Consider the following 26,219-nt stretch of genomic DNA (forward strand, 5'->3'; position numbering starts at 1 on the left):
GTGGCACCGGTGAGTGAAAAGAAAAAGAAATTTCAAGGCCACGGCCGAAGAACACCGCGTGTGTCTGCCGTCGCACCGTGGAAAGCCTCCGAGACCGTCGTCGCAGGGGATGGATTCTGTGGCCGTGGGTTGGTAAAAATTGCTCCACTAAACGGAGCTGCTGGGGTTTGGTGTTACCGCGTTTTGGTCCCCGATGGACAACATACAATATTCCTACGCAGCTGATGCCGCGATGCCGGCCGCAATCTAGCTCCGGAAGCCTATTACGCTGCAGTTGTGTAATTTCTCATCCGCAAAAGCCTTCCTTTGGAGCTGCGAGAAAGAGAGAGCGAGGGAAGAGCATGGAACACTGTGTTGATGGCCATGAACATTTTACTATTTTCTGGAAGTAATAGGTGTACGGCCTTGTCGTGTCTGTGCTTTACTTCACATCACAACCCGGAGGCCGAAATTGCTGTAGAAGTCTTGTGCGAAGGCCGCGTGCTTCTTGCTTCTAGCGATATCTCGAGCGCGCTTCACGGTTTCATCTGACTTCAAACAGCGAAGATGGTTGTTTGTTACGTACAAAATAAATCTATGTATTTTTAGCTTCTATGTGCGATGCAAAGTGCAAACCATTGTAATCTGGGTGCCCCGTTCTGCGTTCGTTAGGTTTTCTTTCTTTCAACGTACTTTGTGCCTTCGGGGTATCGGATTGTTTCATAAAAAAATCTTGTCAAAAGCAATTGGACGTTAAATTAAACAAAAGACACCGAAAAGTATCAAATTAGGTTTGATGGAAAAGCTTGTGAATTTAAGAATAAAAATACATGTTTTTACCAAAGTCTTAAGATTTTTATTTGGTTTGGCATAGTGAAATGCGCTTTTTGTCTACTTCATCATTGCTGTGTCTTCCATGCCTATCGTTCATCTGAATGTTTCTTTAATTCAAATAAAGTATTATGATAAGAATTGCTGAATGCATTGATCCATTGAATTCTTATGCTCGTATGCTTGCTTAGTTCTCAAAAACTAACTTTCAATAACAATAGTATATTAAATCTTTTAGGCAACTGGAAAGGAGAAAGCATTTTCCTTTTCTTGGCTCGTTTCAATAAAACTTGTTATAACATAATGTAAACTGTAAATAATGCAGCATCCTTGAAGACAAAAAGCACATTTGTAGACCTTTATTCAAATCTAGGCGTCGTTCGGTCAGCCTTCAATTGATTGTCAAACTCCCATTCTAGCGTCCTTAAGCCTGTCCTGGAAACAGGACTTTTCCATGCCTCGTTTTGACAGTTTTTCGTATTCTGTAAACGATGGATGAAGCGCAAGGTAATTTAAATTTTAGCTACTTCGCAACATGTTGATCGGCCCTGGGTGAATCCAAAAGCAAAGACAACTTATTTACCAGACGCTGCTGTTCCATTTAGGTGCCAACCGACCAGATGTCCTGTTACATTTCTTCCCCCGAAACGCCCAATTCGATGTAAATGTGAGCCCTTCAAAGTGTCAGACATCCTCGGACAAAAGACACCAATAAAAGTCTGCTTGTCCAGGGCGGCATTCTATTCTGGGGCTAGCTTCGAGAGCCGCCAACCAAGCTTCGTTGTCAGTCTCACTGTGTTGGCAATGCTTTGCCCATAGCCTTTGCAATTGGCTCGCTCGAAGTGACACCGCTGTCACTATAATTCATATCAACCTTCTCACACCCGCTCCATTGCGCTGATTTTATTGAACTTCCACCTCCACCAAGTGTTGACTTTCGCCGGGCGCGGTGGAAATGGGAAACTTTCTCGCACGGCACACCGGAATGCCGGCGTTCTTTAGTGGTTCCATACACTCAGCAACTTTATAGAGTTTTGGTACCGGGGGATAAAAAACACACACACATGGACATGGCCGGTTTGCCGTGTTCGAGCGGTTAAACTCTTTCCTAGGATACGTCTGCCTGGTGTCACGGTACAGCAGCATGTTGAGGCTTACTTGCTTATCAGCGATTTATTCACTTTCCTACACGCTTTTATACGTTTTTTCGCTTCCGGCTCCTGCGAGCCTGTCCCAGTGCGGCATGTAAAACCCAAAAGTTTATTATTGCGTTCCAACTGTCGGCCGGAAATGGAGACGATTCGGTGCGGCAAGTGTGCAGTGGCACTTTTTTCTTCCGCAAGGTTTAAGTTTGTGTTCACCGCGGCACAAGTGTAGCGTACCAGTCGGCCCCGTAGAAGAGGTACCGTCGCAGCTGAGCAGTTATGTTGATCGTCCTCAGGGTGGAAAACGGTGCAAGCCGCGTGGTTACGTGGTTTATTGATACTGTATTGGTTTCTTTCAGATTACACTAGTCTGAGGAAACTTTATGCACAAAATCGGTGGCACTGGCCCGTCGTGGACGTGGGGACCAGTTTTGCTTTCGCCGTCTGCTGCCCGGAAATATGTCCGGATTTTATTGTGCTTTTATTTCTTCGTTTTCGTCCGATGTCGTGCACCCATCTTGTTCCTCATTTCTTATGCCTCATATAAAAAAGGTGAAGGACTGTATCGAACCTTCGCTGCCGATCACCAAAGGTGCACGGAGGCGTTCAGATGTTTTATTGTATGTGGAACATGTTTGGATATTTAAATAAATATCTGTGCGTCTTTGGGTGATTTAAAGTGTAGGTTTATTAAATTGAATAACCGCGAGTACATAAAAATTGTTGGCTGAAATGGTACATTAACTTATTTTGTTAAACTCAAAGAGCGTAAATGACCTTTTTAAACGTATTTGAAATTTATAACTAGTGAAATATCAGAAGTTGTGGTTTACCTAACCAGTGGTAGTTCCGCAGAACTAATCCGCATCCCCACCGGAAACACGCTGTTCAATGAGCTACTGACAATCTGAAAACCGAAGCCGAAGCGTCAGTGAGCATTGTGAACAGCTTTCGAAATTAGTTATCTCATCATTAATTCAATATTGCTCCTGGCTTTCCTGTACTTGCTGCAGTACATGTCCGTTGTTCGAAAGGAGACGAAGAATGGCGGCTAAAAGTAGGGTGCGGTTATAATTGTATTTCGGGAGACCGCATTTGCCAACGGATTTGCAAATGAGTGCATCCGGCGGTCGCTACTTCTGCTGTGTGCAATCCGTTCGTCTCAGCGTCACGGGACTGCGATGAGCTGAGTGCGGTACTTCATCTCGCTGCGGCCAGCCGTTGAAAAAGGACCGAACCGGAACCGGATAGACCTAACAGGCCAGCCCCGGTGACCAGCTGCGGCGCAATGCGGATCTAAATTGGTTTTAAATTCAATATTGTCCCGATTTCGAGTATTCGACGGGAGTGTTGCGGTCGAAAGTTGCACCAGCCGTGCACAGCCGTGCGGAACCTCCACCGGGGCCCGGTAATTAAACATGAGGGCGCATTTGTGGATGTGATTAAAAATTTAGTTTTCTATTATGTCTGCGCTGTTTAATGAGCACTGCCTGGGGTGCTCAGCGATGCAAATTGTTTAATCCGTTGGGTTTGACAGGTCCTCAAGTAGGATCGTTTGAACTAATCACCACGTAGAAGCCGTTTCCGAGAGAAAACCTGACTGTATGTTGATGTGGAATTTTTTTTAACTATTTTTGGAAATCCTTTCTTACTTTCGTAATAAAAACAAAGATTAAACTTGTCTATACAAATTCTAAACCCCGCTGATAGAGCAGTCGGTAGTGCTCTTCGCTGTCACGCAGCTGGCCTGGGTTTCGAATCCCGGGATCGGTTGTCACTCAACCGGCCATGGTTTCGATTTCCGATACCGGCGTGATAGGGTGGTTGGCGCGGGGCTAACAATCCCGCCCGTAAAAATTAAATGTTACAGAGAGCACCAGAGATTAACATTGTCTCTGGTGCAGGCCAAGACTGCTCAGCGGTTGTAGCGCCAAAGAAGAAGAAGAAGAAGAAGATATAAATTCTAAACAGAGCTGTTTTCAAACATTATAATTTTAAAGCAAACTCTAACTACTGTCCATTCACCTTTTTCCATCCACAGATTTAACATCACCCTACGAAAGGATCTGCGAGCGATACATGTAGTTGCTGAAATATAAAAACAGGAAACCGTTACGATGTGATTCGAAACCCCTTGAACCGAAAACCGGACGTTCCGGGAGCGATAAACAACGGGACGTAACAAACGTTAGAATCATTTTCTGTGTCCTTTTTGCTTCTCTGTTGCTTGCCTTCGAAGACCCTCTCGAGGCCGACAAACGTCGAGAGCACACCGGCTGCAAAACAAAAAAACCGAACATCTTCGCAGAGCAGCTTTTCCGGTCAAGGGGCGACCGGGAATGCAATTGCAATTGCCGACCGGAAGCTATGGCGCTGAGCCACTGGGCTAGCTCCGGCCAACCGGAACGATTATAAGCGCATCGACCGGGAAACAACAGCCGACATCGAAGGCTGCACAGATCGGAACGAGCTGTGCGTTTTTGGCTATCGACATTCCCAGCAGGACACAAACGATTGAAAATGTTACATGTCTGTGTTCGCTGTAACGATTCGCGGCGGAGAGTTATGGCGTTACAGAGCGATCAGTGTTCGCTGAGTTCAATCAGATCTTGAATTGTAATGTAGGACCATCGTTCACTTTTGTCAAACGATGTTCCTGACGATAATCGTGGCAATTGTGGCAATCATAGCCCATTGCAAATCTAACTAGTACCATTTGAAATGCTATAAGTTTTGTGGATAGAAAACGATTTTTGGTCTCCTAAATGACATCCTACGGAACGTTCAAACACACACGGTCGGCAAAACGATTCAAGCCCATTGAACGGGAACCGTTCCGGACAGATTTTCGGCGCTAGACTCAACACCCGGCCGCTTTTCTTGGGAGCACACAGAAAAAGTCTCTCCATCAAAACGTGAGCCCATCTTTTATGATATTTCGATTAACCTCATCCGGGCCACGGTTGAGCGACGCCCTATGATAACGCATATCCGGTCGGGAACCGGGCCAACTGGCGAAAGTTGAAGGCAAATCGCGCGTAAAAATTATGGGATGAACACAGTGCTCGTTCCTTCAGCGCTCAACCGAAGCCGACGGAGCGTGACATTGGGAAGAAACCTACGGAAAAAGGACCATCGGGAAAGTAAATGAATATTTATTTTGCAGCAAGCAGTGCGCGATCGTTACGCCTTGATGGATAATTATAATTGAAACAGGTCGGGCTTCGGTTTACGGGCTCTCGCCGTGCTAAGGACGATCATTTTTCTTCTGTTTGTGAGAGTGTGCGTGTGTGTGTGTGTGTGTGTGTATGACAGTGTGGCCCCGGAAGCTGGGCGTCTTCCGTTTGGGCTTTCGTACGACGAAGTTCTCACCAAATCAGAGAACCTATAAATTAAAAGCCTACTGCGGTGCGGTGCGGTGCGGTGAGCAACAAATCCGGCCAAGGACTCGTGGCCGAACGACATCGTAGCTAGCGAGCGAGCGAGGAACCAGCCCGCCCCCTGAAGCGCATCGAAATCCGGCATCAAAATGACGGAAGCCGACAACTACGATGATGAGGTAAGTGGTATTTCGTACCCGGCGCTGGTTCCGGTGCCCGCCTCCGGAGCAGCCGTAAAACGCAAATGGCACCGATCCTTCAGAATAATTAAGTAGCTACGTGGAGCACACTGGAGTCCCGGCCGGCCAGCGAGTCGGGAGAACGGGCGGCGGCCGAACAATCCTGGTCAAAGGAATTTGTTTAAATTAGTCGAGTGATAATCGTTGAAGGATTGAATCTTTTCTCAAGCACGTCCAAGGCGAAATTGTCGGTTGGCCCGGCCTTTTTGGTTGGCCCGCCTCACGGTGGTGGATCCGCAGAAAACGCGAAACTAATTGGCCGCATCTGTCGTCCTCGTGATCGATGGGTTCATTTTGCGCTGGCGCAGGGCTGTGATGGGGGACGGAAGACATTCCTTCCGGTCCTCGATGCCGCCCAAAACCGCTTTCGGGCGGAAAAGGGTTGGAGCGCCAAAGTGAAAACATTTGTTTCGCAAAAGATATTATTCCAACTAATTGTTGGTGCCGTTTTTTATTGGATAAACCTTTGTCGGTCGTGGATTGGGTTGATCGTCGTCGAACTACTGCCCGGGTTGGGTAAAATCCTTTTGGGGGTTTGAACTTTGGTATCCGCATTTCTTCTTTATACGCTACATGAATTAGAAATTAGATCGTTTGAAGATAGCAAACTTCGTGTTTTGTAACAGAATTTGTATTCTGACATTCCATTAAGACTCTGCTTAGAAAAAACTGTTTTACAAATCAGGTTTTCTTCCAGAAAAACGTAATCAAAATGTTGTTGTCGTCTGTTTTAAACTTTTTTTGAATAGTCATTTGGCATTAATTATTGAAAAAATAAAATTTCGGAGTTCAATGCATCGTTAGAACAATTAGTACGAGAGAATGACAACTTTTACTTGAGTAGCTAGTAATAGATTTTGACTCATATGGTGATATTTTCATAAAGTAATTTAATTAATATTAATATTATTTAATATTTTCATAAGAAACTTAATTGAACCCTATAGACTTTGCGGTCATTTAATTTGATCTTTTTCCTATTTTGTTAATTGAAATGATACTCCATTCGCAAGTTTTAACACTTCTTTAACGTTAAGTGCACACAACTGTGCGCCTTTCAAACTATTTTAGCCAATGTGTACTCAAAGCAGCAACAAAGCTCTGAAATGCAGTATGAAACATTTCGTTTACAATTTGTCTAACAACGAAACGGCTCATCATCGTGTTCGGGAAGACACCGGTGACACCGTAACATTGTCACGGAATACGTTACCCAAACACAAGCAGAACAACTCTAACCTCGAACGTAAAGCTCCTTCTATTCTCGCCCGGGGCCGTCGGAGTACCGGGTTCGCGGGTCGGAACATTTTTCATTCCGCTACCCCGCATGATTTCCGGCCTCGGGAAGCCTGACAGGCAAATGGCCGGCACTCCGGCACAAACACACTCGGGTTGCGGATCCTGCGGATTCACCTTGCCAACCATTAATTTCACCGACAACAAATCCACGTAACGCGCGTATAATTGCCAGTACCGTATCGATTTCCACTTCGCCCAACGGGGGGTCCTGCCGCCGATAAGCAACAGCGTGGCATTTCGCGCCACGGGTGGCAACGGAGGACAGAGCGCGCGCGAGAGAGAGGGCGAGAGTTCCGTTCCCCGTGACTCGACACCTCGCCAAGTGAACAGTGAGTTTGTGTTTCCGTTTTCGGAGAATATACCTTCCTTCCCACCAGCACACGGCCAAATCGCGCCTCGGCGGTGTTTGCTTTCCGGGGACGGGACATAATGTTGCTTCTTAGCTTCAGCTTTCGCGTGTTCGAAGCCGTGTTCGGAGCGCGAACGCCAGGAGCAGCCAAAGCCAGCCGCCAGTAGTGCCAGTCGCCGGACACCGGAAGGCGATGGTGGCTGGGTTTAACTTTCTTTTCTTCGGTCGGGCCCTGTTTGCGATTCTAAAAAAAAAAAGACACACATAAACATCGCCCGAAGCCTCGGCCCCTCCGCCCACGGTTACGCCCTCCCAGTCCCAGTTTTTGGACATGACTTAATCAATTATTACACTTCCCACCGCTCGGGCCTTATCTCGATGGGGCCAACCGGAGTCAAAACGTGTCGGCCATGGAACTGTGGAGCATACTAAATGAACCTCATCATCCGGCCAGTTTCCAGCGTCAGTTCCCACCAAGATGTTACGATGACTGCTTGGTGGCGCGCCGGAAAAGTTGGGTGTTTTGTGATTTTTGAGCAAAGGCAATTTTGCAATCTTCATTCGCCAGCGTCCGGATGTCCAGGCGCTGGTACGTAAAATGCCGATGCCGGGTCAATGATGAATTTATAATTTATTCCATCGCTGACACTATTTGTAAGTTTGATATTGAACATCTTTTGCTAACACATGGGCTGAAAAATCGCGAGCCTAGGAAAGAAAGTGCGTTTCTTGATGTTCAAAATTGGCTTTATTCATCAACGTCATCTCCGACAAGAGATCCCTTACAATCATTTCGACGACGCTCTAACATTTCAATGGAAATTTTGTAGATAGATTTATTCTTTGCTTCAAAATCGGCCTCTGTTTGTCTAACAACGATACGGCAGATCAAGAAGCAGTGTAAATTTAAATCACAAAATTGTTTTTGATCCATTGTTTTGAAAATAACAAAAGTAGTGTCATTCTTAGCACAAAAATTCACAAACCTATGATTAGAATATCATGAAATGTTATCAACATTTAACATCATAACACTAGTCGCCATCGATGTGTTTGGCTCGGGACTTTACGTGTTAATATTTTCTTTGTGGGTTAAAGCATGTTTCAACAGCATCCTTTGCACTTTATGTTTCGGAAATGATCTGCCCCGAGCCTGTGCGTGACACGCTGCCAGTCAAATGTCAATTCAACGCGTCACGAAACGTTCCATCCTTTTGCGCTTCAATTAAGCTCGACTCGTCAGGTGCTTGTCCCCTTGGCTTAGGAGTGTAGGACGACGTGTAGTGTCCAACTATACTACCAGCAGCAGGTCCACTCGCCCGAAATGTGAGATGTAGACTTTTTCTATTTCCACGCCCAACGCATTGCAGAGCTAGATGATGTACGGTTTTTTAATTGGAATTTGGTAATTGATAGCATAATTTCGGAGCTATGATCCGTTCACGATACAGAAAATATTGGAAACGTGCCGAGGAGCATGGACCAGATCTGGTTCTCGGGTATTCCGTCTCTTGTCGGCTGACAGATGAAAGGCAGTGGGATCAACAGTGCATACATAAATAATATCGTTTTGTGACAGCAACACGTTGGCACTCATCCAAATTGAGGACTATCATTAGGGAATTGAATGATGAAGTGTGTGCTGAAAATTAAAATTTGAAATTTGGTTTGATCGCACACTTGCTAGCTTATCTGCTATTTAACAAAAAACATGCCAGTTAAGCATTACTGCTTTATGCATTAATAATGCATAAACATAAGCCAGCCACCCGGTGCACAATGAAACAATATTGACAAAACAAACGAAAAAAACTTTTTCCCGTCAAACAGCGCATCGCCAGGAAACGGTTCAAACTGACCGTCGACCAAGACCGGCAATAGGCAGTGGCGCACACAATTGCTCCACTGTCCACGGTGCAGAACGTGGTGTGCATTGTTCCACCTAAGTTCCACCACCTAAGGACAAGTTTCGAACTTCGTTACAACTTTCCGCGATTCCGTGCGACTCGCTCGACTGTTCTTGATAAAAGTTTGTCGCGAAACGCAAAACTCTGTCCCGCTGGCTGGACTTTGCTGGTGCTTTGGTTAAAAATGAGCATCCCGTCGACGAGGGAAACTTTTGTGTGCCGCCATTTGAACTCGCCTCAGTTGGCCTCGCCAATCATAAATTCCTGGAAAAAAATCCTACCCAAAACGAACTCTTCCACACGGAAAGAAAACAGTCTTTCGAGTGGGACCTACCCCGAGGGCTTTCGGACGAACTTCGCGTGGCGACAGCGAAGGCCAAGGCAGACAACATTGAGTGGGTTTGACGACGAAATGTGTTCGCTGCCTCACAGTTAGCGGCAGGGTTAGTGTTTCGTTCCGGGCATCTAGAGTCGCTAGCAAAAAAGTGACATTTCCGATGCATGTTTTCCCTGGTGCTTCCAGAACGCTCTGCGACGTTTTCGGTTTGTTGCTTATGTCGCCTGATGACACGATCACACGGAAGTGGGCAACAAACAGACGGACTTTGGAACACTGGAAGTCGAATGTAGGTGGAAGCTAAAGACAAGCAGTTTAAAATGGTGGAAAATTAACTTCCGTGGTAGGTTCCGTTGCCTGCGTCCAGTCTGCGTGAGTTCGCAGTACCTAGTTTTCCCATGGAAATTTTTCTATACTTCACTAGCAGAGTTCTCAAATGACAATGCTAACGATAACCATCAAACGCTTTGATGTACTCGCTTCAAATAAGAGATCTTTTCCATTTTGTTAAATTTAGTTGAACCCAAATTCTTTATTTTTTTATTGTTACATGAAGACTGGGACTACTTTCAAACATGAGGCACTTTTCATGAATAATTTTCCCATAACGCGTTCATCTTCAAACCATTTTTGGGCGCATAATTCAATTTGCGAATTTTGGGCACGCTGTTTTTTGCACAAAACACACGACAAATGCTCCACATCAAAGCCTCGCGTAAGGCACCTAATGTCTGGTAGTGGGCGAAGCATTATCCTGCTGGCTAATGCTGGTTCGGGGACGACCGCACCGCACCGAAGGCTCAGAGCGGTTGTGTTGTTCTGCCAACCAACCCCGTGAGCTTTCGGTTTGTAATCCAATCTGTTTGTCGCGCTCGGAGCAGCAGTGCTCCCGGAGGAATGAAGCTCCGAGCCCCCCACGGGCCGGCATGTGGGCTCAAGCGCACAAAATATGGAGGGCTGGCGTTGTTTTTTTGATAAACTCCAACGAACGAACCAACCAACACGAACCATCTAGATGGAGGCAGTGCAAGGACATGGTGGAACAAGTGAAATTATTAAAATCTATGCATAATCGTAAGGTGCTGATAAAATGAATGGGAAACAATTTTATTATACAAGAATATGAATACTTTTTGTTTTCATATTTTATGTTTTTTATTATGTATAGCCTTAATATGCTCCAGTATTTATAACTAGCTTTCTAGCATGCCTTAAATGTCTTAAATTTTTGTTGCGCCACCAGTCACGATCCATCGGAGCGATCCACGAAGGCCAATGGTCATGGCGAATTAAACGATAATTTAAGAACAATGGTGTTGCTGATCTGTTTCGGACACAAACTTCGGACACCATCAGCTTTCTCGTTCGGACAATGGTGGGCCAAACGCTTTGTTTGAGCGTTTTAGTTTCCACAATCTCTTTCCGGTTTCTGGTTGGCTGTTGTTATCCTTGCCGATTGTGCAGCTCAACAATAAAGACGCTTAACGGCTTATTCTATCTGTCAGATTATCAGCTGGCCAAAAGATGTGGATCGTGAAAGGATGCATCGCACGGCCGGTTCTGCGTTTGATTTAACAATGGTTTCGCAATGGTTCATTGGAATTGCTTTTTATTTGTTTTTAATCACAATCATCTACACACATCTAGGCATACATGTGGACTGGTGAGATGTATAAACTTTGTATTTTCTGTCTTGTTTCTGTCTTTTTTCGATAAAATTAAGAGACATTAACAGCTCGGACTGTTCACAAACCCACTGGGAGACGTACAATGCATTGTACCCTGGCTGACCTGGCCGGCCACCTATGTCACGGGCACTCCGGAAGCGTCAAGACATGTTACATACTCTGGGCCCCTTGTGATACCTTGGCGAAGTTATTCCGACATCGATTTTTTGACGCCAAAGGATACCGTTGAAAGGCGCAAAAAAACTCATCCTCCCGTGGCCAGTGAGTCCTTCTTTGAAGCAAAGCATCTTTGTCAACGGGAATGTCTGGTCTGGCAGACAGATGAACGGACGAGGGAAAACCTGTGCTTCACAGGGACGATCTGGTCGGTACGGTTAGTGTCAATTATGCGGCAGCGCTCGGATTGTGCCCGGTTGGTTGGGTTTGATCCTCCCGGTTCTGCCCTAACCCGTTTCAGTTTGTGTCAACATCGTATTGTCCAGCATTTTCTCTCCATTTTGTACAACTTCACCTTGACACGACATCCGAAAATTGCGGTTTGTTCCGGGGGCTTTGGCTAGTCTCCCCTCGGGGGATAGGTTGAGGGCTTTGTGAGAGTAGGATTCCTTGTAATAAATCTTTTCCATTTCGTTTCGACGAAACCTTCACCTTTTAGGCGAACATTGTCAATCGGGGGGTAGGCGCTATGGAACGAAACGGCATAGCTTATCTGGGAATTTTTCAAGATTTGCGATAATTGGTACGGAACTTATGGGAAATGGTTTTTTGTTATTTCCACCGAGTAATGCAGGATCTATGGATCGACATCTGAGGATGATGATTTTATCCTTCAATTGACAAGACCGATTCATTGGTTCGGAGAACACAATTCATACGGCTTTTAATTTGAGTGCGATAATGAAGTGAAGTTCCGGTGGGCTCATCCATTAATCAATGGCCAATTTTTACGATTGATAAATGGTTCCGGATGGAAGATCTGATGTTTATCCTTACTACCGCGATTTGTTCGCCCATTGTACCCGCGGATGATATCATTTTTCATGCCAATGCTTGAAAAGATTTTTTTGCTAATTATCTTTATTAACGCCGGTGTACTTCATTAATAAATACGAATCAGTATTTACAAATCTTGGACCGTAGCTGCCATTTTCTATGATGGCCCGGAACCGAGCTGAAGTTGAAGTTTTCCAATATTGGCTATGAAATCTAAATCACTACAAAATCATAGTCGACAAACAACGTAGTTGTGCTTAACGGTAGTGAACTCTGCCTCAGCGAAATTCCATCGGCTTGACAGTGATCAATTGTTGTTTATCCAAAACCGTCGTTTGTTTTTGCTCTCTCTCTCTCTCGGACTCTTTCTTGTCTAATAACACTCAAAGAGGTCCGAGCTCGGGTGGATCCTCGGGTTGAAGTCGGGCAAGCCTAAGCCATGGGACATATCGGGCTGCTTTATCCTTTTCTCAAGGGTGGTCGGGCGAAAGTTCAAATTTAGAACCAATCAATCATGTGCCAGTAAATTGTTGTAGGTTGAAAACTGCTAGAAAACCATCCACCAGAACCAGGTGGTCGAGAACAGGGCACAAATTGGCCCAAAGTGTGTTGGCTTCGGAGTTGCTCATTTTGCTTGGAATGTTCCCCGGGCTGTTTACTGGTTCTGGCTGATAGATTAGGCTCCTTTCGTATGAAATTAAAACTAATCAATCTTTGTTTAAACTCACTTTACGGAGCACGTAGATGCTGAAATAATGTAGAGCGGCGTTTTACAGTAAGCTCGCTTAAACTTGGACTCCGTGAGGCTCCGAAGAGGCTAAGGTCAATGTCATTTCGTGTATAATTAGTGGCTAAAGTACCTACGCTACATTATCGTTATAAAGTACACATTTTACACAGGGATTAAAAGTTCCCAGGAGCACCTTCGGTACAATGCAGTCAACTTAAATGGCAGTACTCTTCCATAGTTCCGCATTTCCGCTAGCTTGCAATTAATTATAATTGCATAGAAGCCTTGAAGACGCATCACACCAATTATGCAACAGGGCTACAGTGTGTATGTGTGGGGCAATAATGAGATTAGAGCAAACCTCGAGTCTTACCGCAGCATAATTTCTCGCTAAGCACCAATGCATCCAATTTGCGGTACAATTCGGTGTGCGTAAGTGTAGCCGGTGACGTCGGCACTTCAACACATGCTGCTGCGAGACGAGATCCGCGAACCGCAACCAAAAACCACACACACACACACACACTCTAATTAGCATCTGGCCGAAGAAACCGTAAAGATAAATTGTTAATGAGATACAATTGCTTTCAGCATGACCCGATACCGAAGATCGTTGGCGGATTGATGCAGATTGGATCTCTCGGACGCTTCACCGCACCTTGAATTGCTTCGCACGTGGCGTGTTTATTTACAACGAACAGCCAAAAGGGCACCACAAGACGCAAACATAATCGTAAATTTTAAGCACTCTGCCTACGCGCTGCCGCGATTTGATTACGATAATCGGGCCCGGTGTCGGTGGCCTGTTTTGGGCCACCTCTCCTCGTTTGGCAATCATGCCAATCAATTTGCCATAACAAACGACTCATTTTAAACAGCTTATACGCACCCCCCGGGGAGGGCTTGTTGGTAATTTAAACTCCATCTAGTGGCAAGGAGGTGCCGATGGATCGGCTCGGTGCGTCGGTCAGTCACGCCAAGCATTTATTTTCCGAGCCGGGAAAACCTCGGAAAATGCACAGTAAATTGTGGTGAAATTGGGAAAATCAACCCACCACATCACGAATGCTGTGCGGTTCTTTCGGCAGCGGGTTTTGGGTTACTGAATCGGAATTTAATCCGGCCTTTTGCTATTCGTTTTTTCTTTCGTTGCCTTTGCAAAATATCTGACCACACTTTCCCGTATACTTACAATTTTTTGATAGTAAACCAGTAGAAAATCACTTTTATATTATCCTTCCGGAGAAAGCCGTGACCATGCCCGATTTTTTCAGCCGCATAGGGATTTTTCCCTAAAGGTTGAGCTGAGGCTCTTTGTTCACTTTGCCCAAAACGCGTCCCATGGTGACCCGTACAGCTTGTCACCGAAATTCTAGGAACGAGAAAAACTGCTCGGGCATTATCATAATACACGCTTGTTAGCATAGGGCTTTGCCTGAAGTTTTAACCATTTAGTTTTGCTTTCCTTTTACTAAACAAGATTTTTGTAGCGCTTCCTACGAAATTATTTTGTCAACTGTTGGGCCAATACCTAGTCTGAGAAGATTTTTTTAAGTGGCGCATTGTTGCGCAGTTCAAGTTGCACATTTTCTGGGAATGATTCGTTTAAAAGTTACGTCGTATCATTCTGTAAGGTTCTAGAAGCGTCGGTTTACAGCAAAAAAAGCAATCCAAGATATAAAGTAACGACGAATGATTCGTGACGGGTGGCGATAAGAAACGGTTCTATCACTCCTCACCGAAGCGATGAATGCTGCACTTTGGCATCCGATCCTTGGTGTATCTCTGGTCGGGCTTCGGAAGCTCGACGCCTCGTCTCAGTGGCTGTGCGAATGATCGGAAAACTAAGAAAATTAATTATAGATCAATTTATCATTACGGGCGCACTTTGCTCGTTTTACTTTGCCCGCCACTGCTCCGATCCGGATCAGTGGCCGGTGAAAGTAAAAAACTTTTCTTCAGCTCGATTTAATGAGACGCGAAAATCGACTACGGAAAGGCTATTGATTCGGAAAGAGCATTTTCCAGCACGTTGGGCGCGCGATGGTCGGGTCCAATTTGGTCGACCGATTTTCACCCGAATGATGTATCGACACACTCCACACCGAGATCCGGAATCCGATGCCGAGCGGACCCGTCGATGGATCGCACTGGATCACACTGATGTGACCGGGTATATATTTTTCTGCATTATCAATGAGCCGTGGGACCTATCGCTGAACAGGAACCACGCCGCCACGGCATTCCGGCACCGATCCTTGCACTCCTTGCGCAGTGGGCAGAGCAGTGCACTCGAGTAAAGGGAGCCCTAGTCGTTGACGGGCGGTGTGCATAAATGATTGAATCATTTACAGCAATGATTAAATTTACATTTTTCACGCAACCACCTCACGCTCGTACCTGTCAGCGGCACCCAGAGTGGCACCGCGCACCGCTGAGTGGGTTAGAGTATTAAAAATGCATTGTTTCCCCATCAATCCCGAGCTCGGTAATTAAGTGGACCACAAGGGTTTGTTGTCCGCTTAAATAGAAAAATCTATTATGTTCGAAAAACGTATTTCCAACGCACACTTGCAGGGTATTTGTAATGATTCAACTGCCAACAGCTTTGAACATGATGAATTCTTTACAGTTTGAAAAGTTTTGTAAAATATTCTGTTTTTGGTTACCCAACGGAAATGCCTTTCCCGTGGGTCATTACATTGCTTTCATCACTGCAGCGTGTGCGTGACAGCATGCTCCGGTGCAACACCAACGGGAAACGCTTTTAGGTGTACATATTTGCACATGCAAGCGTTTCCGGTGCTAAGCGGCGCTGCAAAAGTCACCGGCCCCGGGTAGTGTGTAATGTTGATTGGCAACCACTTATTTTCCTCGTCGCTGCTGCTGATCCAGATCTGGTACGCCGTGACAGGCGCTAGGCGTTAAAGTGTCGCCTGTGCATATCCATTTGTTGTTGGGCAAATAGTTGCGTGCTTCGGGGGGGAGACGGTGATCATGTCGTTCCGGCTGACTAAACGAATTACCGTCATCACCTCTGATTAGCTGCACGATGGGCATGCGAAGGGTTATTAACTGCAATCCGGAGAGTATCTGTGGTCAGTGTGGCCACCAGTGACTGGATTTGAGCTCTTTTTACTTGGTGAAATAACGAATAGCAGTAAATAATTGTCAACCAGAATGTATGCACCGTGATTAAATGACAGAATGGCAAAACTTCAATACTTATCTGTATATTTGTAAAATAAATTTTGGTAATGGCTGCCCCAAAAGAGAGTCCAATTCCACCGGCTCTGATTAGCGTGCTATTACTCACGGACGTGTAGTCACTCCAGGAAACCGGCAATCCGAAGTTGGCCGAACGAACTACGACCTAAATGACAGGTTCGCCCTAAGGCCGCCGGCAAAGATGCAATTTGTTCTCTGGCTCCCAATTGAGATAAGCGACGTTTCGTGCACCAAAAACCAAAACGCTATGCATATCTTAAACGGCCACTGCTGGAACGTAAGCTTATGTCTAATGAATTACTTTCCCAGCCCTTCCGGTGACGGCCGCCGCAGGCCAATTCAATTTAGTTCGTACTGTCTGACCGACCCTGAAGACTGGCAAGCCCTTTGCCTGGGCTGGCGGAGTTGACCGCGACGACAGGATTTATGGTTGTAAAATTTACGACAACGCTAAAAATGTATCCACTCCCCGAGGAGGGGGTATCTCATTTCTTTTATCGCCCAGCTTTCGGGCCGCACGGAATACACGGTTCGTGAAAGTGAAAGATTTGCTGCGAGATTCTCTCTCTCTCCCTCTGTCTCTAAAATAAACATCGAACCTATCGGCGTCCCGATAATCACCCATTTCCTGTCTTTATTTGCTGCCTCTAATAACACACTGCTTGTTCTTGCTTTCGTGTGCCGGTGCATGGAACAAGGACTCGTAAAATGGGGCACACGACACCCGCAACCACGGCTGGACGACTGGCCGGGGGACTTATGCTTTGCCCCCGGGTAATGTCTTGTTATTCGAACGGATTACCAGCAAAAGTTATTGGGCGCACTTCGGAACCGAAGCAGCCGGGTCGGTGCAGCTACTTACGGCAACGATAGTCGTAAACGTGGCGCAGAGCACGGGATTTAAGGACAGCAGATACATGGCCTACTCACCCTACGAAAGTCCCTCAAAAAGATTCATAAATTCTAAAGCCAGCCCGCAGGCGAAGGCGAAGGCATAATATCAGTCCAGGTTCGTGCTTCGTTCAAATTAGACGACACTTCAGAGCGAGAAATGCACCGTCCCAGAATAATCCAGGGGCTTCCACAAGGACTGGCGTATTATGACGCTCCAACAACGATCCATTTGCTGCCAGTATCTCGTGTTCTACACTGCTACAGCCCTCTTCGTCCGGCGAGGAAAGGGATCGAAAAGGCAACTCGACAGCTTCGGCCGCAACCGCAAGAAGCAGCAGCCCCCGCAGCAGCCTTGCCGTGCGGCCAATATCACCCGGCACCATGCCAGGCGGAAATTTATGGCACTGACCGCAGCAGCACCAGGGCCACACAAGCACACGGTGGCACTAGGTGGAAATTCAATAGAGACCCATTCGTCAGGATATTGGGAGGAAATGAAGCAGCTACAATGTTGTCGCCGTGTGCGGTGCGCTGAAAAGCACTTCGTTTTTTATGCACGATGCAATTTATGCCTGGTGAGCGGGCGTTTGATCCGAACACAGAATGGTGTATCGGGCCATCAATCAGAGATTAAGGGCAGGACATCAGCCCATTCTGTGCGGCTCGCTAGCAAAGGCACGAAGCAACGTCCTGCTGCTTCTGCTGCTGCTGCTGCTGTGTGTTTCAATCGAACCTGAAAGCATACGTCCGAAGTGGAGAGGTCCGACATAATTAATTAGATTAGACCGAAGGGGTTCCGGGATGCCCACACACACACGCAAATACAGCTTGTGGGGCTTCGGGCCAGCAATCGATTGTTCCCATTTAATGGGCATTGGCCGGGTGACACTCACCTTCATCGTGAAGGTGGCCGACTGCAGCCTGCAATCGATAATGCAAGCCACTCGACTTGGCACGGCCATTCAAGTCGTGCTGGAATTACAACATAAAAATGATGTTGATGGGGTTGGTGACGGCCGTTAAAAAACCCGCACGTGTTAGAGCGGCATCCATGTGCCAGCGGGGCCACGTGGAACGGTTCGCTGTTGCTGCGGCGACCGGGGAGCCTACGTGCCAGCACACATAGCGCACAGTTTCATCACTCAGTTCCACCAACACCACCGGTCCGGCGAGGTGAAATCGTGCAAATGGAGTGTAAAACTTCTCGAAACCATCCGCAAGCAATCTAACCGTCCGAGGATCGTGTGGCAAGCGCGGACCGCCGGTGATGGACTACTTTCGCGTACAGCACGAGCAGGATCTGAAGGTACGTGCACGGTGGGATGGCCGGGCGGCGAGAGTGTGCGAGCTCAAAATTGAAACAAACTTTTGTCGAACGGATTTACTAAGGATTTTGCCGTGTTGAGGAGGCTTACACCGGATGCTCTGGCATTCGTTGCGTAGTGTAGAACTGCGGTGGAAGCGGTGTTAGTGAGGCGAACTATGTGTTAGTTTTTAACCGTTCGCAACCATACAAGTGATTGATGTTTGAGTGTTTGTTTTTTTGTTACATGCTAAATATTATTAACGAACCACTAATTACTTTCGGTGACCCCTCTCAATCAATCGTGAGTCGCAGTGTGTGTGCGAAACAACCACTGCGCCATTCAAAGACACGCTCAACACAAGGACAGAGAAAAGGAGATACAAATTCTTATCACAAAACTGGGCCTCTGCCATGTGATAAGGGGCAGGTTGGGAATCTAGGGCTGCGACGTTCGCTGCACTCGCCTCCGGCTACGGAAGCCAGGCTTCCCGTGTGGTAAATATAATTATCGACATCCGGCCCCCGGGTGGGACGAAATCTGATAGCTTCACTTAGCGATCGAACCATAAATTATGAGCCGACAGCCCTATCCGCTGCTAGAGGATCATTGCCCCTAAATCTGCTCGTACGTGTGTTTGCCGTATAAAGTTGCACACAGTTTGTAGAAAGAAAGAAAAACAGATACATTGGACTATGTGAAGTTTCGTGATGAAACAAGACCCTGAGACGACGCTGAAGCCGATGGCATTCCGAGAACGGAAGACATTTCGTGAGAATTTGACGTTCAAAGAGAATTTAAGCATATGCTCTTGGCGAAGAAGATTGCGCCACGGGCTGGTGCTATGCTTGGGTGTATGTCGAACAAACTGAAGTTATTCTTTATTAAAATTTCGCCACACTTTCGGGTAATGTTACCAACACGTTTTCTCGAGAATATACCGACGGATGAAAGCATTCTTAGCAGGCTCTGTACCTCCGTTGCGACGTGTCTTGTGCGCAATTTTCCACGAATTTTCTCGAACCGTTGGCTTTAAGTTGAGTTGCAAGTGTGATATGAAATTACGTAAGTGTCATTATGGTACGCTCACGGTAACAAGAACCCGAATTTTGGCTAAAACTCTAGAGACTTCACAAATTGAGACTTCATAAACGGAATAAAATGAAGCACAAAATTTAATATCATAAATCCCAAATCACGTAACGTTGTGTGGAAACAATTTATTATCGATCTTCTGTACGATTACATTATTTGAGGGTAACATGCAACGCAACAAGCACTTTGTCGTGCTTTCCAGATAGGGGCATAACGAACTACGCAATATAACCATTCATGAGTCAATCAAACCATTACCACGATTACGGCGCACGACGATTCCCAATCAGCCCCGTGATCACCGGTGATGGTATTTTTGCATGCTTGCGGAACATTAATGCATCATCGATTCACTGTCTAGCCGACGGTGAATGGTTCAGTTCGCCAGTCGGTGTTTGTGCCTCTTTACATGGAACCGTGCCTGAATTGGCTCCAACTCCGAGTGACAGTTTGACCGTCCCGTAGGTAGCTCTTCTGCAAACAGCGCTAAACATGCGCTAATAACGTACGTAAACAACGACGCATCGGAAGAGATACTCTCGCGAGGACACCACCACATTCAAGCGTAAGCGAATTAATACTTTTCCGGCGATGGGGCTCGTGAGCGATAATAATTCAACGGCCACCATGCGCCTCCATTCGGGTGGATGCTGCTGCCTAACCGTGTGGGAACCGATCCGGCGTGTTACGCATCCTGGACACGTAACGCGTGTGGGGCTTGGATTTGGGGTGACACACCAGCTAGCCAGCTAGCTAAACGGATCCGCTTTTCGGGCCCGAGTTGACTCGGACATAATCTGATTCTGTTAGCATCATCGTTAGGCGTGATTGCGACCGAACGACGGTGGGCCACGGCCAGCGTCAGTCGCGCGAATTATGACAACAATATTTATGCTGCGAGCAGCATACTAGGCGCACCGCCCATCCGATAGGTGCGACGACGATACGGGGTGTGGGCTGTGTTTGTCGTTCTGTCAGCCGTTTTGTACCGATGGGGCGTCTCTATAAAGCGATCGTAAGGAAAGTAATGACGCTTCGCGGCGTCATAAAGCAAGACACGTTTCACCGTGGCCCCGAAGAGCGACCGAATTCCGAATTGGTTATCAATGATGGAAAGTGGTGCAGTTGCAATTTGCATTTTGTATCTACAATCTTCGTTGAGCTAAAGTTAAACATAATTTGATACGACGTAGCTTCTCCATTGGAGGGCTTTTAATGGTGAAGTGTTTTTATTATTTGTTATTACTGACATTAACCGTGGGTTTTCATGGGTAGACTAGCAACGACTAGCTTACAGAAACTTGCCTCTTTTCTTGCTTGAACCAACTTCTGCTTATAATTATCTATTTTTATATTTATCTACTTTACCTAATGCATGAAAGCAAATCCAAACTTCAGGATGGAAAGTTGAACGTTGCTCATTGGTGCGTTCTTCTATGCTTCGCATTAAGTGAACAGCCGTTGGAAAGAATGGACTTCATTTCGAAAGTCGTGCAGCCATAAAGGCCCAATGGACTCAACGATCCGTTTCTTTATTTCGCTTGTGGACAGGCGCTGGATAGCGATTCGGACTCTGAGGGATACGTTTCGTTCTTTGGGCCCTGCTTTACCGTTTAGCTCTGATGCATTTGTGACCTTTTCTGCAGACGTGACCAGGTTATTATTTAAATCAAGGAATGATAACCCATAACGCTATCAAATGAAACTTTGTATTAACTTTGTATTCTTTTATCATTCTAAGCCATTGGGTTCGGACAAGAAAATGGCAATCGCTTTAATAATACAAAAGTCTGCAGTTTGCAGAATTAAATATGCTTTACATTTGTTATATTTTTAGACTTATTATGAATTTCTTCGGTTAGCCGGGTCCTTTACTTCACTTCTCGCTCATTCTCTCCTACACTGGAAGCGTGCGTTTTGTCCAATTCATTTACGTCTTTCCACCTGGTGGACCTGCTCGCCTTACCGGCAATTGAATCGTCATCTTTAGACGAGGTCTGCTAGAAATGGGCCATCTTGCAGGTATCTTGAATCACCATCTTTGAATTGTCGAAAAAACCGATCCAACCTCTTTGGGGCACAGTATCTTGTCCGAAGCCAGTGGCCTGGGCTCCGTCTGGACTTGGTACGAAAATGCTATGCCACCATCATCATCTGCACGCGGTGTGATGCGGGATCCGTTGCGCGCTGTTGGCCCGAGATCCTTTTACTGTACGCCGGCCAGACCGTAACAAATATTTTATTCACTTTCTACCCTGCTATCGGAGCAACGACGGTTGGCCGTTATGTTGGTTCAAATAATTTGCTCCAGGGGTCTTCGGATACCGTTGCCTATTCTTCTCTGCGGCGCGTTCATTTTTAATGAAACCTTCAGCGAATTTTGGGCGCCCACCGAACGAAGAAATGAACGAATGTTTTCAGCTAATTCAATTCATATTTTATTAACAAGTGTTTTGTACGAAAGCCATACGCATGGCCGGGCAATAGTGAGTAGTTAAAAACCTTGAAACCTTCTGAAAGCCGACTCCTTTTTTTTTGGGACACATTATTTGGCATAAAAATATAAATTTGAAGCCCCGTAATGAAGTTGGAAATGTTAGAAATGCTTCGCTCCCCTTCGCTCCTCTTCGCTCGGCGGGAACACATTTGGGAACTTACCTTAAACTGTTACAGCACCGCGAGTAAAGAAGCGAATCAATTGGCTTATGCAAATGCTGAACCCGAACCGAACCTAATTACATCACGCTGCGACTCGGCACTTGGCGTGCGTTTTGGTTTTTTCTGAGCCACTCCTCAAACTCTTCAACAAACCAACGTGTCAAGGTGGGTAGTCAAGGCCGGCGTGGTTGAAAAACCCCGTTCCAGAAACGGAATTGAATTTATCTGTTTGTTTGCCGAAGGAAATTCGATTACGCTTTTTCTGTGACGTGCACGCGCCGCGCGCATCACCTTGGTGGGTGGAAAAATAATTTTCCGGTGGGCGGACGCACGGCGAGCGGGAAAGCAGCCCACCGCACGATGCTTTGGTCTTTCGTCGGAGTGGCGTCGGTTGATAACACTCGTTTCCACCGCCGCCGCCGCCGCCGTCGCTGTTACTGTTGGCCGTCCTTCTCCTCCTCCGGTTGCAAATGTTTCACTCCCGAAAGACACCGACAAGCCATAAAGTGCCTTTTTATGACCCAATGGCTGGTATTCGATGTGCAACGGAATTTATCGACCGTAGCATCCGTGAAAATGGAGATGAATGCGCCACGCTCGGTACGCTCTCTGTGCTCGGGATACGGTTCTCGGGCGAGCTGTTTACTCGAGTTTCACGGCGTATGGCGGGCCCATCCGAGGGCCTACTGCTGCATCGAGTCAAGGCCGTGATAAAGGAAGTTTTAAGGCCCCGTCCACGTGGATGCTGGATGCTATCGCACACCTCCTACAGACGAGCACACGTGCGTGGCCCCCCCATCCGGGCTCGTGCAGAGTGCCTTCCTAAAGGTGGAAAAAATCCATGCCACATCGTTTTTATTCGACGCGAAGAGAAGAGAGCGAGACAGACGAGCTGTCCGGATATTTACTATTGCCGTTGCCGGCGTCCGCAAATGGGATATTAATTGTTTCATGTAGGCAGGGCAAGCTGCTCCCGGTTAACCATAAGCCCTGTAGGCACGTAGACGATCGAAATTCTCATCAAGAGGAGCTCGAGCTCCACCGTGCCCCGAACGAGCGTTGTCGATGAAGGTTCTGCCGGTTCTAATTGCAAAATGCCGGCCGGTTGGGTGAGGTCCTACAACCCCGCCCGAACCCGGCACGGCAGAAGCAAAGCTACATTTGCATAACGGAAACATCGTAGCACCAGCAGTTGGTGCTACGAGTGGGCCCTTGTCGGGGTCCGGGTCCGTTCCGCATGAGGATTGGATTCGACAACGATCACGTTTAAGCGGCAACGACCCGGCGTGCAGTGACAGGAATGTGGCCCGGGCCCCGATGATGATGAACCTTACGCAACGAGCGCTTTAGGAGCTGGACATGATTTAATTAATTCCCTTTCGGTTCAACTCATCCCAAACACGGCGATGATGTGTGCACTAATCGAGTGGAGGTGCTCGAGCTGACGATGGTGATTGATGTCTCTCTACCGTCGGCGCGCGTCGGTCCACACGGAATGTGATCGATGCTCGTTATGGGCGAGCGAGTTAGCCATTCGTAGACGGTTGTGCATTCAGAACATAACTCCAACTTCATGAACTATCTGTTATTGATTTTACACACCGAAGGAATGGTTTGACAATTTAAGTTGCGAGTTTTTTGGAGTCAGAGGGTGAATTTTGAAATTTGGCTCTTCATGAAAAGTTTAGATAATGTTTTGTCGAAGTAGAAAAAAATTCTTTATGAGGTCCAGTTCGAGGGAAAAATACTATAATACGACAGTTTGATAGTGTTTGCCTACAGTTTGATTTTAAATGTGGACAACTGCTGTACATGAAAAATTTCCTAAACAAGACATCTTTTAGAGGTCCATAGGTTTGTTGTCTATCCTGACAGTACTGAGATTCTGTTAAAAATATGAGATGCAATTTTGTTTAGGGAAAACCCCTGTTTACTGGTTACGTTCTGGTGCGACGTTGTTTTATTGTAATTCGGTTTATTTTACGTGAAATAGTAAATCAATGTAAACTTTTACCTATACGAGGGGCGATCAAAAAGTTGTGCGAAATTGGAATTTCGTATATCCGATTTTCGATTTCTTTGTGGCATGTGTTAGCAGGAACGCGAGAGCCAATTTTGCGTTTCCCACAAATCCGGACATTTGTGATGGATTTTTTTCGTGCGAATTGCGCATAACTTGGTGTTAAATATTCTTTATTGATCGTTCTGTCCTTTGGCAACAACTCATGATGCCACACGACCCTGCAGTCGAAGAAAAATGTAAGCAAAACTGGTCACATTCGACCAAACTTGACTTTTCGACGTTCACATCTTCTCGGCCCTCTAAAATATTGTGAACCACTAATAAGCGCTGCTTTTGGTCTCAATAGCTCCACCATAAGCCAAAGTCAACATTTCGATTGCGCCCGAGCTCTTCATTTCGTTTTTTATACACAATTTGATACAAATTCTTTTACATCCATTTTTCGGAATAGACAAAAATCGCCGATGGGCCAAATCTTGTCAAAGCAACACAGCTGTCAAAAATTGACCGATTACTAAAAATGGCCGAAATTTTGACCATAAGTCTGACATGTGTAGCTACCTAAAGCCACAAAGAAATCGAAAATCGGATATACGTAGCCCGCGGAAAATCCAATTTTGCAAAACGTTTTGAACGCCACTCGTACTTTGACTACAAACCATTCGCGTGGCTTGCATTTGCCCTTAAATGAAAACACGATGACGAAAAGTTACAAACTTCATGAGAATATTGCCCTTTTAAAGTACAATATAGTATTGGAACAGATATTTAATTCGCATCACACTCAAAGGAATAAACTAAAAATCAAACAGCCCATCTTTTGTTTTGCTCCATTGGCATGAATTCATTTTTATAATTGTGCTAAAAATTTTTTTTATTTATGTGACTGAATTTGTTCATCCCATGCAGCCTTTATCTGACTGCGTGTAGCGACATAATTTTACACTACCTTGGCACCGTGTTACTTCCGGGAAATTTTAATGGACCAGGGTGACAACGGAAAACTTCTCGCCACTTGACCGTTGCTCGGGAGGTTAACAAAGAAAACAGTTTAAATAAACAATAGCGTGTGGCCGGTTCATGAACAGCCGGCCGGCTGCAACTTTACGCTTGCAATCGAAACAATTTATCTTCATGAGGTTGCGAAGGCTGGGCAAATATTAGCATTTCCTGCTATCAAAAGCAACGGCCATTGTTGCCCACCCGGCTGCCATTGTTGACCGCCCGTTCCACAAATCAGATGCGCAAGTGTTTCTTATCTGGGCTGTGGCTCTGGAGCGGCACAGAACATGTCCTGCCGGTCCACCGGCACATGCATACGCCACCGGTCGGTACTGCCGAGTGCCTGTATGCTAACACGGCCTTTGTTGGTGTTAATGAATCCCTCCCGTTTTTGATGCCATCAAACACCGGCCGGTACTGAAGCAACCCAGCGTGGACCCTGGTGTTGTATTTAAACATTATGCCCGCCTCTGCACCGAGTCGGTTCCGGGTACTTGCCCGGGAACTCGCCTTGATCCTTTCGGAGCTCGGTTGTTTGAGTAGCTTCTGCTTCGGTGGCTCGCAAAACGATGGCGGTTACTCGACGGGGAAAGCATTGCACTTCGTGCTCGGGGCTCTTACTGCTGGAGGTGGATGTTTAATTATTTGTAGACGCCGTATTTGCACCCGGTGAATGTACCAAGGAACCTTCTGCAGGGTCTACCGTTTCTCAAGCTTCGAACGGAAAAGATCTTTGAACTTTCGCTCAGCTGACGATGAGCTACTGCCGTCGGTATCCTATGGTCGGTATTTGCCGCCTCCGGTTCGGGACTCTTTGGGGGCACACCGTGAAAAGGGTCATAAAAATCGAAACACTTTCCAAGTTTAATTTAAAACACTGTATTTCCGCCTTTCGGCCAGGAATGCTCTTCCCCTCTCCTTGGCCTACCCTGGGCGTGTTTGCAAAAAACGGCGAAAGCCGCCGACACACTTCTGTACTTTTGCGCCGGCTTTCAAACAATGGAGCTGTCTTTCGCCTCCAATAATCCGACTCCGAGAGAGCGTAAAGTACAAACAGAAGAGCCAAGTATTTCACGGCTTTATGATGCATCTGAATGGCAGTTTTTGTTCAACTCTTTCACCAGACACCAAACGTGCG

At 46.3% G+C, this 26,219-nt stretch overlaps 1 protein-coding gene across 1 annotated transcript in view; it reads left to right on the forward strand.

Moving 5' to 3' along the window:
- The first annotated feature begins 5,484 nt into the window (after nt 1-5,484).
- The window catches only part of LOC128269690 (venom dipeptidyl peptidase 4), a 60,100-nt gene continuing 39,365 nt past the window's right edge, over nt 5,485-26,219 (forward strand). Inside the window, exon 1 of the mRNA XM_053007077.1 lies at nt 5,485-5,514. Within this exon, the coding sequence (XP_052863037.1) occupies nt 5,485-5,514 (30 nt within the window). The remainder of the gene's footprint in view (nt 5,515-26,219) is intronic.

This window comes from Anopheles cruzii, chromosome 3 (assembly GCF_943734635.1).
Source record: "Anopheles cruzii chromosome 3, idAnoCruzAS_RS32_06, whole genome shotgun sequence".
Lineage (NCBI taxonomy): Eukaryota > Metazoa > Arthropoda > Insecta > Diptera > Culicidae > Anopheles > Anopheles cruzii.